At 72.4% G+C, this 14,878-nt stretch overlaps 3 protein-coding genes across 6 annotated transcripts in view; 2 read left to right on the top strand and 1 right to left on the bottom strand.

Moving 5' to 3' along the window:
• Nucleotides 1-208: 208 nt before the first annotated feature.
• LOC135325498 (zinc finger protein 581-like) lies at nt 209-3,056 on the bottom strand. 2 transcript variants are annotated; one of them, XM_064503624.1, is made up of 2 exons: nt 2,414-3,056; nt 209-1,637 (listed from the first exon to the last, which is right to left on the bottom strand). In XM_064503624.1, the coding sequence occupies exons 1-2, from the start codon at nt 2,455-2,457 to the stop codon at nt 1,067-1,069; spliced, it is 615 nt and encodes a 204-aa protein (XP_064359694.1). In that variant the 5' UTR covers nt 2,458-3,056; the 3' UTR covers nt 209-1,066. The 2 variants fall into 2 exon arrangements, with proteins under 2 accessions (XP_064359694.1, XP_064359693.1); XM_064503623.1 differs by having other exon boundaries at nt 209-1,640; nt 2,414-3,055.
• A 644-nt stretch (nt 3,057-3,700) lies between these two features.
• Nucleotides 3,701-8,649, top strand: CCDC106 (coiled-coil domain containing 106). Of its 3 annotated transcripts, none has more exons than XM_064503618.1 (6): nt 3,703-3,823; nt 3,971-4,061; nt 4,170-4,277; nt 4,970-5,119; nt 5,746-5,801; nt 7,180-8,649. In XM_064503618.1, the coding sequence occupies exons 1-6, from the start codon at nt 3,718-3,720 to the stop codon at nt 7,494-7,496; spliced, it is 828 nt and encodes a 275-aa protein (XP_064359688.1). In that variant the 5' UTR covers nt 3,703-3,717; the 3' UTR covers nt 7,497-8,649. The 3 variants fall into 3 exon arrangements, with proteins under 3 accessions (XP_064359687.1, XP_064359688.1, XP_064359689.1); XM_064503619.1 differs by having other exon boundaries at nt 3,705-3,823; nt 5,616-5,801; XM_064503617.1 differs by lacking the exon at nt 3,971-4,061 and having other exon boundaries at nt 3,701-3,823; nt 5,616-5,801.
• A 245-nt stretch (nt 8,650-8,894) lies between these two features.
• U2AF2 (U2 small nuclear RNA auxiliary factor 2) overlaps nt 8,895-14,878 on the top strand; it is a 7,653-nt gene continuing 1,669 nt past the window's right edge. Inside the window, exons 1-9 of the mRNA XM_064503609.1 lie at nt 8,895-9,787; nt 10,440-10,575; nt 10,686-10,715; nt 10,838-10,941; nt 11,025-11,176; nt 11,700-11,816; nt 11,884-12,022; nt 13,944-14,023; nt 14,400-14,603. Coding sequence (XP_064359679.1) covers nt 9,739-9,787; nt 10,440-10,575; nt 10,686-10,715; nt 10,838-10,941; nt 11,025-11,176; nt 11,700-11,816; nt 11,884-12,022; nt 13,944-14,023; nt 14,400-14,603 — 1,011 coding nt within the window. The 5' untranslated portion in view covers nt 8,895-9,738. The remainder of the gene's footprint in view (nt 9,788-10,439; nt 10,576-10,685; nt 10,716-10,837; nt 10,942-11,024; nt 11,177-11,699; nt 11,817-11,883; nt 12,023-13,943; nt 14,024-14,399; nt 14,604-14,878) is intronic.

The raw sequence follows: 14,878 nt of genomic DNA, 5'->3' as shown, positions 1-14,878 counted from the left end.
GGTAGGTTGGGTTGGTCGCTGGTCGGTTGTGGGTGGTTGGGTTGTTTTTTCGGGTGGTTCGTGGGTTTGGGGGTGGGTTGGTCGCTCGACGGTTGTTGCAATGGTTGATGGTTGTTGGTGACGCGGTGGGTGAACACGGTCGGGGGGGATGGTCCCGATTCAGCCCCACCTTCCCCCCCCCCCGGAATGAGGCAACAGGAGAGCAAAGAAAAACAAAACAGAGTGTTTTAATAATAATTAAAAAAAACAAATTTGGGGGGGTCTGGGGGGGGGGTGAGTCCCGTGGGGGGTCGGGGTCCCTCGCACGAGGGCTGGTTCCCGGGGGGGGACATGGGACGGGGGGACACGGTGCCACCGCCCCTCCACGTCCCCGGCCCCGACGTGCCACCGCTCCACGCGCGAGCCCCGGGGCCACCGCGTGTCCACGTCCCCGCTGGTCCCTGTCACTCCGTGCAGGAGCCCCGGGGCCACCGTCCCCCCGCGTCCCTGGTCCCGTCGGTGCCGTCACCCCACGCACGAGCCCCACGGCCACCATCCCGCCGCGTTCCCCGGCCCAGCGACGCCGTCAGTCCGTGCGTGAGACCTGGGGCCACCGCGGTCCATGTCCCCAAGCCTGTGGCCACCATGTCTCCGTGTCCCTGGCCCCAGCGATGCCACTGCTCCATGCACGAGCCCCGGGGCCACCGTCCCTCCATGTCTCTTGACCCAACAGCCCCATCGCTCCATGCACGAGCCTTGTGGCCAACGTCCCTCCGTGTTTCTTGACCCTACGACACCATTGCTCCTTGCACAAGACCCAGGGCCACCGTCCCGCCACGGTTCTTGACCCAATGACGCCATCGCTCCATGCACGAGCCCCAGGGCCACCGTCCCTCCGCGTTTCTTGACCCAATGACGCACAAGACCCATGGCCACCGTCTCTCCACGTTTCTTGACCCAACGATGCCTTTGCTCCACGCACGAGCCTTGCGGCCACCATCGCTCCACGTTTCTTGACCCAACGTCGCCACCGCTCCGTGCCCGAGCCCCGGGGCCGCCGTCCCCCCGTGCCCGCGGCCGCGGCCGCTCAGGGCGCGGGGGCCCGGGGCAGGTGCTTGCGGCGCACGTGCCGCTGCAGCGTGTTGCGCTCGCCGAAGCGCAGGTGGCAGTGGGCGCACTGGAAGGGGCGCTCGCCCGTGTGCACGCGCTGGTGGTGCGCCAGCTCGCCCGAGTCGCGGAAGCGGCGGGGGCAGAGCGGGCAGGCGTGGGGCTTGCGGCCGGCGTGCGTGTACTTGTGCCGCTCCAGGTGCGAGGTGCGCTTGAAGGCCTTGCCGCAGGCGCGGCACACGTGGGGCTTGTGCTCCGAGTGGGTGATGCTGTGGCGCTGCAGGTAGGAGAGGTACTCGAAGGAGCGGCCGCAGACGGCGCAGCCGAAGAGCCGCCGCAGCGCCCCGGGGCCGCCCGGCTCCGCCACCAGCACCGTGTAGGGCAGCCCCTGGCTGTCGATGAGCAGGTAGCGGCCGCCCCCCGCCCCGGCCGCCGCCGCCTCGGGGCTGCCGCTGCCGCGCTCGGGGGGCCGCGGCGAGGCGGCGGGGGGCTCCGCGGAGGCGGCGGCGGGGGGCGGCGGCGGATCCGGGGGGCGGCCCGAGGCCTCGGCGCTGCTGCGGGAGAGGAGGGGGGTTAGGGGCGGCCCGGACGCCTGGGCCCCCGTGTTGGGGGCGGCCCGGACGCCTGGGCTCCTTCATATGGGGGGGTGGCCCGGACGCCTGGGCCCCCGTGTTGGGGGTGGCCCGGACGCCTGGGCCCTCACTCAGGGGGAATCCCGGACGCCTGGGCCCCCACAGCAGGGGTGGCCCGGACGCCTGGGCTCCTTCATATGGGGGGGTCCCGGACGCCTGGGCCCCCACCCTACCTGGGTTCCCGCCCCTCCCAGGGATGGGGACGTATAGGGTGTCCCGGACGCCTGGGCCCCCTCCCTGCCCAAGGTGGGGGGCCAATCTGGGACTCCCGGACGCCTGGGCCCTTCCCTGTCATGACACGGGGGGCTGATCTGGGGGTCCCGGACACCTGGGCTCCCACGTGTGTGTGGGGGGATCCCGGACGCCTGGGCCCCCACGGCGGAATCCCGGACGCCTGGGCCCCTCCCTGTCACGACACAAGGGGCCGATCCGGGGCTCCGGGACGCCTGGGCCCCCACGGTGGAATCCCGGACGCCTGGGCCCCTCCCTGTCATGACACGGGGGGCTGATCTGGGGGTCCCGGACGCCTGGGCCCCACGGGGGGGGGGGTTGTCCCGGACACCTGGGCTCCCACGTGTGTGTGTGGGGATCCCGGACGCCTGGGCCCCCACGGCGGAATCCCGGACGCCTGGGCCCCTCCCTGCCCCGGGCGGGGGGGGGGGGGGTGCCGGGTCCCCGCGCGAGGCCCCCGGTACCTGCGGGCGGCTCCGCGCCCCGGCTCCCACCTCCGGCCCCTCATGGGCGCGGGCGGGCGGCGCGGCGCATGGCGGCGGCGGCGGCGGCGGCGGCGGCGGCGGCGGCGGCGGCGGCGGCGGCGGCGGGAGGGGGGGGCCGCGGCGTCCGGGCCGCGCTGGGCCGCGGGGAGGCTCCGGCGGCGCCGCCGCTGCTGCCGCGGCCCCGGGGGCGGCTCAGCGCAGGCGGCGGCGGCGGCGGCCGGGCGGCGGCGCCATGGGCGCGGCGGGGCCTGGAGCGGCGGCCGCCTCCGTCCGGCGTCGCCCCGCGGCCCGCGCCGGTGTCGCAGCGTTTGGGGCCCGGATGGAAACGGCGCCCGCGCCCGCCGCCGCGCCGGGGCCCAGGCGTCCGGGCGGCCCCGCTGTCACTGGGGGCCCAGGCGGCCGAGGGGCCCAGGCGTCCGGGGACTCAAGCGTCCAGGGGGCCCAGGCGTCCGGGGGACCCTGCAGTCACGCGGGGGACCCAGGCGTCCCGGGGGGGCCCCACGCATCCAGGGGCCCAGGCGTCCGGGTGACCCCCCCTCTGCTACCCAGGGACCCAGGCGTCCGGGGGACCCCGCTGCCACCCGGAGGGCCCAGGCGTCCCCCACTGGGAGGGACCCAGGCATCCGAGGGGCCCAGACACCCAGGGCGACCCCCCCACACACACTACCACAGGAGGGCCCAGGCGTCCGGGCACCCCACAGCAGCCCCCCCCCCCCCCCGGCAGCTGCCCGTGGGGCCGGGAAGGACCCAGGCGTCCTGCAGGCACCTGCGTGGGGCAGCAGCGGGGCCGGACCCCCCCCCTTAACCACGGACCCAGGCGTCCGGGTCGCCCCCCCCCCGTGCCACATCTGTGCCCACGCGTGTGCGCTTGCACGAGCGCGGCCGTGGGGCGTGCACGAGAGCTTGGCGGCAGCTGCGTGTAGACGTGTATAGACGTGTGTATACATGTGCATGCGTGTGCATGCCTGTGCATGTGTGTGTGTATACGTGTGCACATACGTGTGCATACGTGTGTTTGCACGGGGGTGCGCCCGCGCGTGGGACCCCCCCGCCCACCCGTGTCTGCGGGCGGCGCGGAGCGCGGCACTTTGCAGACGCTCCCTAACCGCCCCCCCCCCCCTTCGCCCGCGGCGGCGGCGCGGAAATGCGCCCCGGTCCCTGGCGGCGTCGGGGAGCGTCGCGCAAGAGCCGCCCCCGGCGGGGGGAGAAAAACGGGCCGGGGGGGGGGAAGGAGGGAGGGGAGGAGGGAGGGATGGAGGGAGGGATGGAGGGACGAGGGAGGGATGAGGGACGAGGGAGGGAGGGGGCGGAGGCCCCGCGCCCCCCCTCCGCCGGCTCTTTGCAGACGGTCCCTGGCCGGGCGGCGGCGCCGGGCGGATGCGGAGCGGGGTGAGCGCCGGCACCGGGGGGGGGGGGGGGCGGTTTTGGGGGGGGGGTCCCCGGTTTTGGGGGGGTTTCCCGGGTTTTTGGGGCAGGGGGGGCCGGTGCCTCGGCGGCCCGGTGACCCCCCCCTCTTCCCCCCCCCTCCGCCCGCAGCGACCCGCCGAGGTGCCCGGAGGCAGCGCGGGGGCCGGGGGGGCCCGGGCCGCCCCCGCCATGAGCGACCGCGGCGGCCGCCGCCGAGCCGGTACCGGGGCTGGGGGGGGCGGCGGGGCCGGGGGGGCGCGCGGGGGGGGCGGGGGCCCGTGACCCCCCCCCGCCGTCTGTCCCCGTGTCCCTCTGTCCCCCCCCGCAGTGAAGAAGGACGAGGAGCCCTTCGAGATCGCGGTCCCCTTCGAGGAGCCCCCCCCCGTCGAGCCGCAGGTCTTCTACAGCCTCAGCCCCCCCCAGAGCAACTTCGAAGGTGGGGGCGCCCGGACGCCTGGGCCCCTCGGGGGGGGGATGCCCGGACGCCTGGGCCCCTGCGGTCCATGGGATGTGACAGGGTCGCTCGGACGCCTGGGCCCCCTGGAGTGGGGGGGGCCTGGTAGGGGCACCTGGACGCCTGGGCCCCTGGGGACGTAGGTCACCCAGATGCTTGGGTCCCTGGGGGGCTGTGGGGCACCCGGACGCCTGGGCCCCTGCGGTCCATGGGATGTGACAGGGGCACCCGGACGCCTGGGCCCCCTGGGTGCAGGGGGCGGTGTGTGGGGCATAATGGGGCACCTGGGGATGTGGGTCACCAGGATGCCTGGGTCCCTGGGGGGCTGCGGGGGGCAGCCCGGACGCCTGGGCCCACGCCAATGGCCGCCGCGCAGAGGGCCCGGGCCCGGGGCTGGGGGGCTCCCGGACGCCTGGGCCCGTGGTGACGATCGCCGCGCAGAGGGCCCGGGGCTGGGGGGCTGGGGGGCTGGGGGGCTCCCGGACGCCTGGGCCCGTGGTGACGATCGCCGCGCAGAGGGCCCTGGGGGTGTGGGGGGCTCCCGGACGCCTGGGCCCGTGGTGACGATCGCCGCGCAGAGGGCCCTGGGGGTGTGGGGGTCTCCCGGACGCCTGGGCCCTGGGGGTGTGGGGGGCTCCCGGACGCCTGGGCCCGTGGTGACGATCGCCGTGCAGAGGGCGCGGGCCCCGGCGTGCGGGCGCAGCTGCACCTGGCGCTGGAGCGCAACGCCTGGCTGCAGAAGCGCATCGAGGACCTGGAGGAGGAGCGCGACTTCCTGCGCTGCCAGCTCGACAAGTTCATCTCCGGCGCCCGCGGCGACCCCGGTGAGCCGGGGGGACGGGGGGGGCACGGGGGGGGACACGGGGACACGCTCAGGGCAGGGGCGCGTGGGGACACGGGGATTGGGGACCCTTGGGGGCACAGGGATGCTCGGAGCAGGGGGACGTGGGGGGACACAGGGACACGGGGACAGGCCTGGATGCGGGGGGACACGGGGACACGGGGGGATGCAGGGGACACGGGGACCCACGGGGACATGCATGGACACGGGGACCCACGGGGGGATGTGGGGACACATGGGGGGACGTGGGGACATGCAGGGATGCAGGGGGACATGGGGGGATGCTGGGGACATGGGGACATGCGTGGACACGAGGCCATTTGGGGGGACATGGGGGGACGTGGGGACATGCATGGATGCAGGGGGACGTGGGGCCACGGGGACACGTGTGGATGCAGGGGGACACGTGGGGACATGCGTGGACATGGGGGGGCCGCGGGGGGACACGGGGGGACACGGGACACGGCGTCTCCCCGCAGAGGAGCCCGGCCGGGGCCGCGGGGGGCCGCGGGGCCGGGCCGAGGCCACCGACGACGACAGCGCGGCCTCCTCGCCGGGGGCCCCCTCCGAGGACGGCGCCGGCCCCCGCAAGGGCCCCCGCGGCCCCCGCGGCCCCGCCGCCCGCCGCCGCCTCGCCAAGCCCCGCACCCGCGAGCGCCAGCGCGGTGAGGCCCCCCCGGGGACGCCGGGACCCCCAAAATGCCATGGGGGACACTGGGGACCCCCACAGGGACACTGGGACCCCCCCAAACCCCCCCGGGGATGCCAGGACCCCCAGAACCCCTGTAGGGACCCCCAAACCCCCCCTGGGGATGCCGGGACCCCCCCGGGGACACTGGGACCCCCAGAACCCCTGTGGGGACCCCCCCAAACCCCCATGGGGACACCAGGACCCCCTTGGGGACACCAGGACCCCCCCGGGGACATTGGGACCCACAAAACCCCTGTGGGGACCCCCCAAACCCCCTGGGGACACCAGGACCCCCTTGGGGACACTGGGACCCCCCTGGGGACACCAGAGACCCCCCAAACCCCCACAGGGACACCAGGACCCCCTTGGGGACACCAGGACCCCCCCAGGGACATTGGGACCCCCAGAACCCCTGTGGGGACCCCCCAAACCCCCCCGGGGACACCGGGACCCCCCTGGGGACACTGGGACCCCTCCAAAGCCCCGCGGGGACGCCGGGACCCCCCAAAACCCCAGGGGAACACTGGGACCCCCAAAACCCCTGTGGGGACCCCCAAACCCCACAGGGACACTGGGACCCCCCCAACCCCCCCCAGGACCCCCTTGGGGACACTGTGACCCCCCCAAACACCTTTGGGACCCCCGGAGACCCCCCCAAGCCCCCCAGAGACCCCCTGGGAAGCCTCTTGAGGACACTGGGGACCCCCCAGATCCACCTAGGACCCCCTTGGGGACACCATGACCCCCCCAACCCCTCTGGGACCCCCCCTTGGGGACACTGGGACCCCCAGGAACCCCCCTGACCCCCAGGAAGCCCCTTAGGGGCACCGGGGCCCCCCGGCATCGCCCGGCCGTGACGAGGTCTCTCTCTCTCTCTCTCTGTCGTCCCCCCGTTCGTCCCCCCGTCCCGTCCCTGTGTCTGTCCCTGTCCGTCCCCGTCTGTCCGTGTCCCCATCTCCATGTCCCTGTGTCTGTCCCGTCCCCGTGTCCCCGTCCATCCCCATGTCCATCCTGTGCCTGTGTCCCCATCCATCTCGTGGTGTCCATCCCGTCCCCACGTCTGTCCTGTGCCCGTGTCCATCCTATGTCCGTCCCATCCCGTGTCTGTGTCCGTGTCCGTCCCCTGGTGTCCCTCCTGTCCCCGTGTCCGTCCCGTGTCCCCAACCATCCCCTCGTGTCCGTCCCATCCCCATCTCCTGGTGTCTGTGCTGTCCCCATCCCTGTGTCCGTCCCGTGTCCATCCTGTCCCGTGTCCATCCCCTGGTGTCCGTCCCGTGTCCCCGTCCGTCCCGTGTCCCCGTCCATCCCGTGTCCGTGTCCGTGTCCGTGCCGCCGCCGGGGCGGGGGGGCAGTGAAGGACGCCGACGGGGTGCTGTGCCGCTACAAGAAGATCCTGACGACCTTCCAGAAGCTGAAGAGCATGAGCCGGGCCTTCGAGCACCACCGCGTCGACCGCAACACGGTGGCGCTGACGACGCCCATCGCCGAGCTGCTGCTGGTGGCCCCCGAGAAGCTGGCGGAGGTGGGCGAGTTCGACCCGGCCAAGGAGCGGCTGCTCGAGTACTCGCGCCGCTGCTTCCTGGCGCTCGACGACGAGACGCTGCGCAAGGTGCAGGCGCTCAAGAAGAGCAAGCTGCTGCTGCCCATCACCTACCGCTTCAAGCGGTGAGGGGGGGCACCGGGACCCCCCCGGGCCCCCGGGCGCCTGGGTCCTCCCCGAGACCCCGCCAAGAGCCCCCAACCCGGCCTGGAGCCCTCCCAGACGTCTGGGTCCTCCCCAAGAGCCCCCCAGGACCCCCAGGTCCTCCCCAGGGCCCCCCAGCCCGGCCTGGAGCCCCCCCGGACGCCTGGGTCCTCCCCAAGAGTCCTCCAAGACCCCCCCAATCTGGCCTGGAGCCCCCCCAGACGCCTGGGTCCTCCCCAAGAGCCCCCCAGGACCCCCAGGTCCTCCCCAGAGCCCCCCCCAGCCCGGCCTGGAGCCCCCCTGGACACCTGGGTCCTCCCCGAGACCCCCCCAGGACCCCCGGGTCCTCCCCAGAGCCCCCTGGACACCTGGGTCCTCCTCGAGACCCCTCCAAGAACCCCCAGCCCGGCCTGGAGCCCCCCCAGGTCCTCCCCAGAGCCCCCTGGGACCCCCCCGGGACCCCCGGATGCCTGGGTCCTCCCCGAGACCCCAACCCGGCCTGGAGCCCTCCCAGATGTCCAGGTCCTCCCCAGAGACCCCCAGGAGCCCCACAGCCTGGCCTGGAGCCCCCCCGAACGCCTGGGTCCTCCCCGAGACCCCCCCCGGAACCCCCAGGTCCTCCCCAGAGCCCCCCAAGAGCACCCCAGCCTGGCCTGGAGCCCCACGACCTCCCCCCAGACACCTGGGTCCTCCCCGAGACCCCCCCCAGGACCCGCCTGGACACCTGGGTCCTCCCCAGAGCCCCCCAACCCGGCCTGGAGCCCTGAGAGCCCTGCCCGGACGCCTGGGCCCCCCCTCAGGACTCCCTGGGCCCCCCTGGACGCCTGGGTCCCCCCCCCGGCGGGGGTGAGGGGGTCCCAGCCCCACCCTTCCCCCACAATTGGGACCCCCCAGAGCCCCCCGGACACCTGGGCCCCCTCTGGGGGGGGGTGAGGGGGTCCCTGCCCCCACCCCAGCTCGGTGTCAGTGACGTCTCCGCCCCCCCATCCTCCCCCCCGCCGTCGCCCGGACCAGGGAAAAAGCAAGAAAAGGAAAAAAAAGAGAAAAAAGTTCCGAAAAAGGAAAAAAACACAAAAAAGCCGCTTTCTGCGGAGAGACTTTGGATTAAAGAGAGCAGGAACCGGCGCTTTGGGACAGACCCGGACTGCGGCTGCCTCCTTCCCCGGGGGGGGTCGGGGTCAGGGGTCGTGGGGTCAGGGGTCACGGACGGGGCCGGGGTCACCGCGAGGGTCCCCCGAGGGGGCACGTGCAGCCCCCGTCTCCCCGTGACGACACTTCCGCTCCCCGCCGGAAGCGCTCCTTCCCCCCCGCTGGCACCGCCCCCTGCGGAAGGAGCCGAAGCGTCGGCGGAAATTGCCGAAGGCGCGACGGGAAGGGGAGGGAAAGGCTCGCGCGCCGGAAGTCGCCCCAGGCGGAAGCGGAAGCGAGGGAGCCTCGGCGAGGTCGCGGCTGGGAGCGGCCGAGCCGTGCCGAGCGCCGCTCCGGGAGGCTCGCGGTGGGCGCGGGAGGAGCAGCGCGGCCGGAGCGGTCGAGCGCGGTGGGGAGCGGCCGCTCCCGGGTAGCCGGTCCCGCCCGCCGCGGCGCGGAGCGGAGCGGGGCGAGCAGCGGGCGCGGCGGCCGGCGGCGGCGCCGCCCGGAAGTCGTCGAGGCCCCGCCCGGAAGTGACCGAGCAACGGGGCGGAAGGGGCCGAAGCGGTGGGGGGAGCCCGAAGGGAGCCGAGCGTCTTCCGGCGGCTTCCGAGAGGAGCCGAGCGCGGCCGGAAAGAGCCGAGCGCCGAGGGGTTAGAACTGAGCGCGGCCGGAAAGAGCCGACGCCGAGTGGAGAGAGCCGAGCGGGTAGAGCCGAGCGTAGCCGGAAAGAGTTGAGCGAAGGGAGCCGAGCGCCGAGCGGGCAGAGCCGAGCGTAGCCGGAAGTAGCCGAGCGCGGCCGGAAGGAGCCGAGCGCCGAGCGGGCAGAGCCGAACGCGGCCGGAAGGAGCCGAGCGCCGAGCGGGCAGAGCCGAACCCGGCCGGAAATAGCCGAGTGCCGAGCGGGCAGAGCCGAGCGCGGCCGGAAAGAGCCGAGCGCGGCCGAAGGGAGCCGAGCGCGGCCGGAAGCTGCCGAGCGCGGGGCCGGAAGTGGCCGAGCGTTGCCGAGCGGGGGAAGGTGCCGCCGCGGCCTGCGCGGGGTCGGAGCCGCAGCCGCAGCCGGGAGCGGGGCCGAGGCGGGAGCGGGGCCGGCGCCGCCATGTCCGACTTCGACGAGTTCGAGCGGCAGCTCAACGAGAACAAGCAAGGTACCGGCGCGGGGGGGGCGCCCCGGCCCGGCCCTCCCCCCACACACACACACCGCGCCGCCCCCCCCCCCGCGTGGCCCCGCCCCCCCCGCGTGGGTGCCCGGGGGGGCCCCACCCCCCCATGGGTGCCCCTTGGGGGTCTCACCCCCCCCATGGGTGCTTCCCTTGGGGGGGTCTCCTTCCCCCCTTGATGGGGGTCTGCGCCCCCTTTATGGCCCCTCCCTTGAGGAGGTTTTTTGCCCCCCTTTTATGCCCCCCCCACTTTGAGAAGGTCTCGCCCCCCCCCCCATTGGTGCCCCCCATTTGGGGGGCTGCCCCCCCCCCCGTGGGTGCTCCCCACAGCTCCCTGCTCCTCTTCCCTCTCTCCCCGGCTGCCCCCATTTTGGGGGGTCTCTCCCCCCCATTTCCCCATAGAGCCCCACTGCGGGGGGGGGGGAAGCCCATGGGGCCCCCCCGAAGGAAAGGTTCCCCCCCCCCGGGGTTTTGGGGTTCCCGGGCAGCTGCTCGGCCCAACCGCACAAGCAGCCGCCGGAGAATCTCTACGGCCGCGGCACACGTGGCCCCTCCCGGCGCGCGGGGGGGGAACGCCGGGATCCGGGGCGCGGGGGGGGGCTGCCACCCCCCCCCCCGACGCCCCCTCCCCGCCCGGCAGAGCGTGACAAGGAGAACCGGCACCGGAAGCGCAGCCACAGCCGCTCGCGGAGCCGCGACCGGAAGCGCCGGAGCCGGAGCCGCGACCGGCGGAACAGAGACCAGCGCAGCGTCTCGCGGGACCGCCGGCGACGCAGGTACGGCCCCGCGGGGGGGGCGCCCGGACGCCTGGGCCCTGCGGGGGGGGGGGAACCCACCAATATCCCCCTCCCCCGGCAGAGTGTGAGAGCTTCTCCTTCCCCCGCAGGTCGCCCCTGAGCCTCTCCGGTCCCTTGAGGTGAGTGTGGGGGCACCGGGGGGGTTGGTGGATGCCGGGGGGATTGGTGGATGCCGGGGGGGGGCGATGCTGGCGGGGGGGCTCCCCGCGGCCCCCCCCGACCCCTCCGCGCCCCCCCGCAGCCGCTCGCCCCGGCACGAGAAGAAGAAGAAGATCCGCAAGTACTGGGACGTGCCGCCGCCGGGCTTCGAGCACATCACGCCCATGCAGTACAAAGCCATGCAAGGTGCCTTCCTCCCCCTGCTCCTCCTCCTCGGGGGGCCGCGGGGGGGCCGCCGCCCTGACGGCCCCCCCCGCCTCCCCCCGCAGCCGCCGGGCAGATCCCCGCCACGGCGCTGCTGCCCACCATGACGCCGGACGGGCTGGCGGTGACGCCCACGCCGGTGCCGGTGGTCGGCAGCCAGATGACGCGGCAGGCGCGGCGCCTCTACGTGGGCAACATCCCCTTCGGCATCACCGAGGTACCGGGGGCTCCGCGCCGGAGCCGGGCCCCGTCCGCCGGGGTGGGGGGCGCCGGAGGAGCCGTCCGCGCCGCGAGCCCAGCGCCGCCCCGGCGCCCAACCCCCCCGTTGCCCCCTTCCCCCCCCCCCGCCTCAGCCCCGTGCGCGAGCGGAAGAGGGTCCGGCCCGGCCGCGGGGCCTGCGGATCGCCTGGACGCGCCCGCGGGAGCGGAGCCGCCGCGGCGGCAGCGGGCGCCGGCAGCCTTCCTCCCCCCCTTCCTCCTCCTCCTGCCCCTTGCCCCGTCCCGCCGCCGCTGCCCCTGCGGGGCGATTCCGGCTCTGGGCCTAAAAAACCCGCTCGACGCGTTGTTTCCATTTCTCTTTAAAGTGGAAACTGGGGCTGAGATCCCTCGTAGCACAAAAGTTTGCTCCCGCCGCGCCAGGCAAGTAGGCCGCCGCCGCCGCGCCGGCCCGCGCTCGCGCCCGGCGCCCCGGGGGGCCACGCGGCCCCCGTCACCGCTCCCCCCCTCTGCCCCCCCCCCAGGAGGCCATGATGGACTTCTTCAACGCCCAGATGCGCCTCGGCGGCCTCACCCAGGCGCCCGGCAACCCCGTGCTGGCCGTGCAGATCAACCAGGACAAGAACTTCGCCTTCCTGGAGGTGAGCCCCCCCGCCGCGGCCCCCCCGCGCCCCCCCGGCCCCGCTGACGGCCCCGCTGCCCCCCCAGTTCCGCTCCGTGGACGAGACCACCCAGGCCATGGCCTTCGACGGCATCATCTTCCAAGGGCAGTCGCTGAAGATCCGCCGGCCCCACGACTACCAGCCGCTGCCCGGCATGTCGGAGAACCCCTCCGTCTACGTGCCCGGTGAGTGCGGCGCCGGCGGCGTTCCCTGCCGGAGCGGGGCCGCGATCCCCGCGGAGCGGGGCTGGGATTCCTCCGGAGCGTTTTGCCTCTCCGGAGCGGGGTCAGGATCCCTCTGGAGTGTTTTCCCTTTCCAGAGCGGGGCTGAGATCCCGCAGGAATGTTTTCCCCTCTGGAGCGGGGCCGGGATCCCAACGGAGCGAGGCCCACGCGTCTCCAGAGCGGGGCTGGGATCTTGCTGGAGTGTTTTCTTCTTCTGGAGGGGAACTGGGATCCCACCGGAGTGGTTTCCTTTTCCGGAGCAGGGCCACGATCCTGCTGGAGCGTTTTCCCTTTCCAGAGCGGGGCTGGGATTCCTCCGGAGTGTCTTCCCTTTCCGGAGTGGGGCCAGGATTCTTCCGGAGTGGTTTTCCTGCTCTGGAGCAGGGCCAGGATCCCTCTGGAGCGGAGCCCATGTGTCTCTGGAGCGGTTTCCCTTCTCCAGAGCGGGGCTGGGATCCCGCCGGAGAGTTTTCCCTTTTCAGAGCAGAGCTGGGATCCCGCCAGAGCGGGGCCCGCGTGCCTCTGGAGCAGGGCCGGGATCCCTCTGGAGTGTTTTCCTCCTCCAGAATGGGGCTGGGATCCCGCCAGAGTGTTTTCCCTTTCCAGAGCGCGGCCGGGATCGCTCCAGAGCAGTTTCCCCTCTGGAGCGGGACCAGGATCCCTTCCGCGTGGGGCCCTTGTGTCTCCAGGGCAGGGCCAGGATCCCTCCGGAGCGTTTTCCCTTTCTGCAGCGGGGCCGGGATCCCGCCGGAGCGGGTCCTGTGCGCCTCCGGAGCGGGGCCGTGATTTTTCCAGAGCAGTTTCCCCTTCAGAGCAGGACTGGGATCGCTGCGGAGCAGTTTCCTTCCCTGGAGCGGGACCAGGATCCGTTCCGCGGGGCCCACGTGTCTCCGGAGCGGGGCTGGGATCCTTCCGGAGTGTTTTCCCTTTCTAGAGCGGGGCCGGGATCTCTCCAGAGCAGTTTCCCCTCCGGAGCGGCTCCGGGCTCTGCCCCTGCCCAGCAGGGCCGCGGGAGGCAGCTTCCCCCCCGCTGCGGCCGTCCCGGCGCCATTCCGGGCTCAAAATGGGATTATTATTCTCCTGGATGGGTTATTCTAAACTCAAAATGGGATTTATAATCTCTCCGGCGGGTTATTCCAGGCTCCGAAGGATTTTTAATCTCCCAGATGAGTTATTCCGGGCTCAAAATAGGATTTTTAAGCTTCCTGGCAGGTTATTCCAAGCTCAAAGCAGGTTTTTAACCTCCTAGCGGGTTTTTCCAGGCCCGAAGCAGATTTTTAACCTCCCGGATGGGTTATTCTGAGTTGAAAGTGGGTTTTTAACCTTCCAAATGGGTTATTCCGGGCCAGAAGCGGGTTTTTAACCTCCCGGCTGGGTTATTCTGGGCTCAAAATGGGGTTTTTAACCTCCCCGGCGCGTTATTCCGGGCTCCAAATGGGGCTTTTAACTTTCCTGGTGGGTTATTCCGGGTTCAAAATGGGGTTTTTAACTTTCCTGGTGGGTTATTCCGGGTTCAAAATGGGGTTTTTAGCCTCCCAGCTGGGTTATTCTGGGTTCAAAATGGGGTTTTTAACCTCCTAACGGGTTATTCCAGGCCCGAAGTGGATTTTTAAGCTCCCGGATGGGTTATTCCGGGTTGGAAGTGGGTTCTTAACCTTCCAAATGGGTTATTCCAGGCTCAAAATGGGATTTTTAACCTTCCTGGCGGGTTATTGCAGGCTCAAAGCGGGTTTTTAACCTCCCGGCCGGGTTATTCCGGGCTCCAAATGGGGTTTTTAACTTTCCTGGTGGGTTATTCCGGGCTCCAAATGGGGTTTTAACCTCCGGGGGGGCCGTTCCCCCCCGCGGGGCTGCGGCCCCCGGTGACGCTCGGCTCCGGCAGGCGTGGTGTCCACGGTGGTGCCGGACTCGGCGCACAAGCTCTTCATCGGGGGGCTGCCCAACTACCTGAACGACGACCAGGTGAGCGGGGGGGGCACGGGGGGGGGTTGGGGGGGCGCGTGGCCCCCCCGGGGCGGCTCCGGAGGACGGAAACGAGCCCGTGTCGCGCAGGTGAAGGAGCTGCTGACCTCCTTCGGGCAGCGCGGGGGGCCTTGGGGGCGCGGGGGGGGCACTGGGGGGCACTGGGGGGGTGCGTGGCCCCCCCGGGGCCCCCCCCAGGATGGGAGAACTGAAAGGAGCCCGTGTCGCGCAGGTGAAGGAGCTGCTGACCTCCTTCGGGCAGCGCGGGGGGCCTTGGGGGCACCTGGGGGGCACTGCGGGGGCACTGTGGGGGTGCGTGGCCCCCCCGGGGCCCCCCCCAGGGATGGGAGAACTGAAAGGAGCCCGTGTCGCGCAGGTGAAGGAGCTGCTGACCTCCTTCGGGCCACTCAAGGCCTTCAACCTGGTGAAGGACAGCGCCACGGGGCTCTCCAAGGGCTACGCCTTCTGCGAGTACGTCGACATCAACGTCACCGACCAGGTGAGGCCCCCCCGGGCCCCCCCGGGGCTCCCCGCCGCCCCCCCGCCCCGCTTCGCGCTTCTCCTTCGATTTTGGGGCTTTTCCTAAAACGCAAACCTGGAAAAAACGGCACCGAAACCGCACGGGAAACCCCGTCCCGCGGGAGCCCGGGCAGCGCAGTGCAGGCACCTCCCGCCGCGGCCCCGCGGCTTTTTGTTCTCATTATTGTTATTGCTAATAATAATAATAATAATATTGTTCTTTTCCCCTTCCCTTTCCCCTTCCCTTTCCCCTTCCCTTTCCCCTTCCCTTTCCCCTTCCCTTTCCCCTTCCCTTTCCCCTTCCCTTTCCCCTTCCCTTTCCCCTTCCCTTTCCCC

Source organism: Dromaius novaehollandiae, chromosome 39 (assembly GCF_036370855.1).
Source record: "Dromaius novaehollandiae isolate bDroNov1 chromosome 39, bDroNov1.hap1, whole genome shotgun sequence".
Classification (NCBI taxonomy): domain Eukaryota; kingdom Metazoa; phylum Chordata; class Aves; order Casuariiformes; family Dromaiidae; genus Dromaius; species Dromaius novaehollandiae.
The sequence above is the reverse complement of the archived record's forward strand: the minus strand, read 5'-3'. Positions and strand labels throughout refer to the sequence as shown.

Coding starts and splice junctions, on each gene's coding strand:
- LOC135325498 (XM_064503623.1), bottom strand. CDS start 2,457: ATGAGGGGCCGGAGGTGGGAGCCGGGGCGCGGAGCCGCCCGCAG. Junction 1,641..2,413: donor GGGCGCGGAGCCGCCCGCAG/GTACCGGGGGCC, acceptor CCTCTCCCGCAG/CAGCGCCGAGGCCTCGGGCC.
- CCDC106 (XM_064503617.1), top strand. CDS start 3,718: ATGAGGGACGAGGGAGGGAGGGGGCGGAGGCCCCGCGCCCCCCCTCCG. Junction 3,824..4,169: donor CCGGGCGGATGCGGAGCGGG/GTGAGCGCCGGC, acceptor CCCCCCCCGCAG/TGAAGAAGGACGAGGAGCCC. Junction 4,278..4,969: donor CCCCCAGAGCAACTTCGAAG/GTGGGGGCGCCC, acceptor ATCGCCGTGCAG/AGGGCGCGGGCCCCGGCGTG.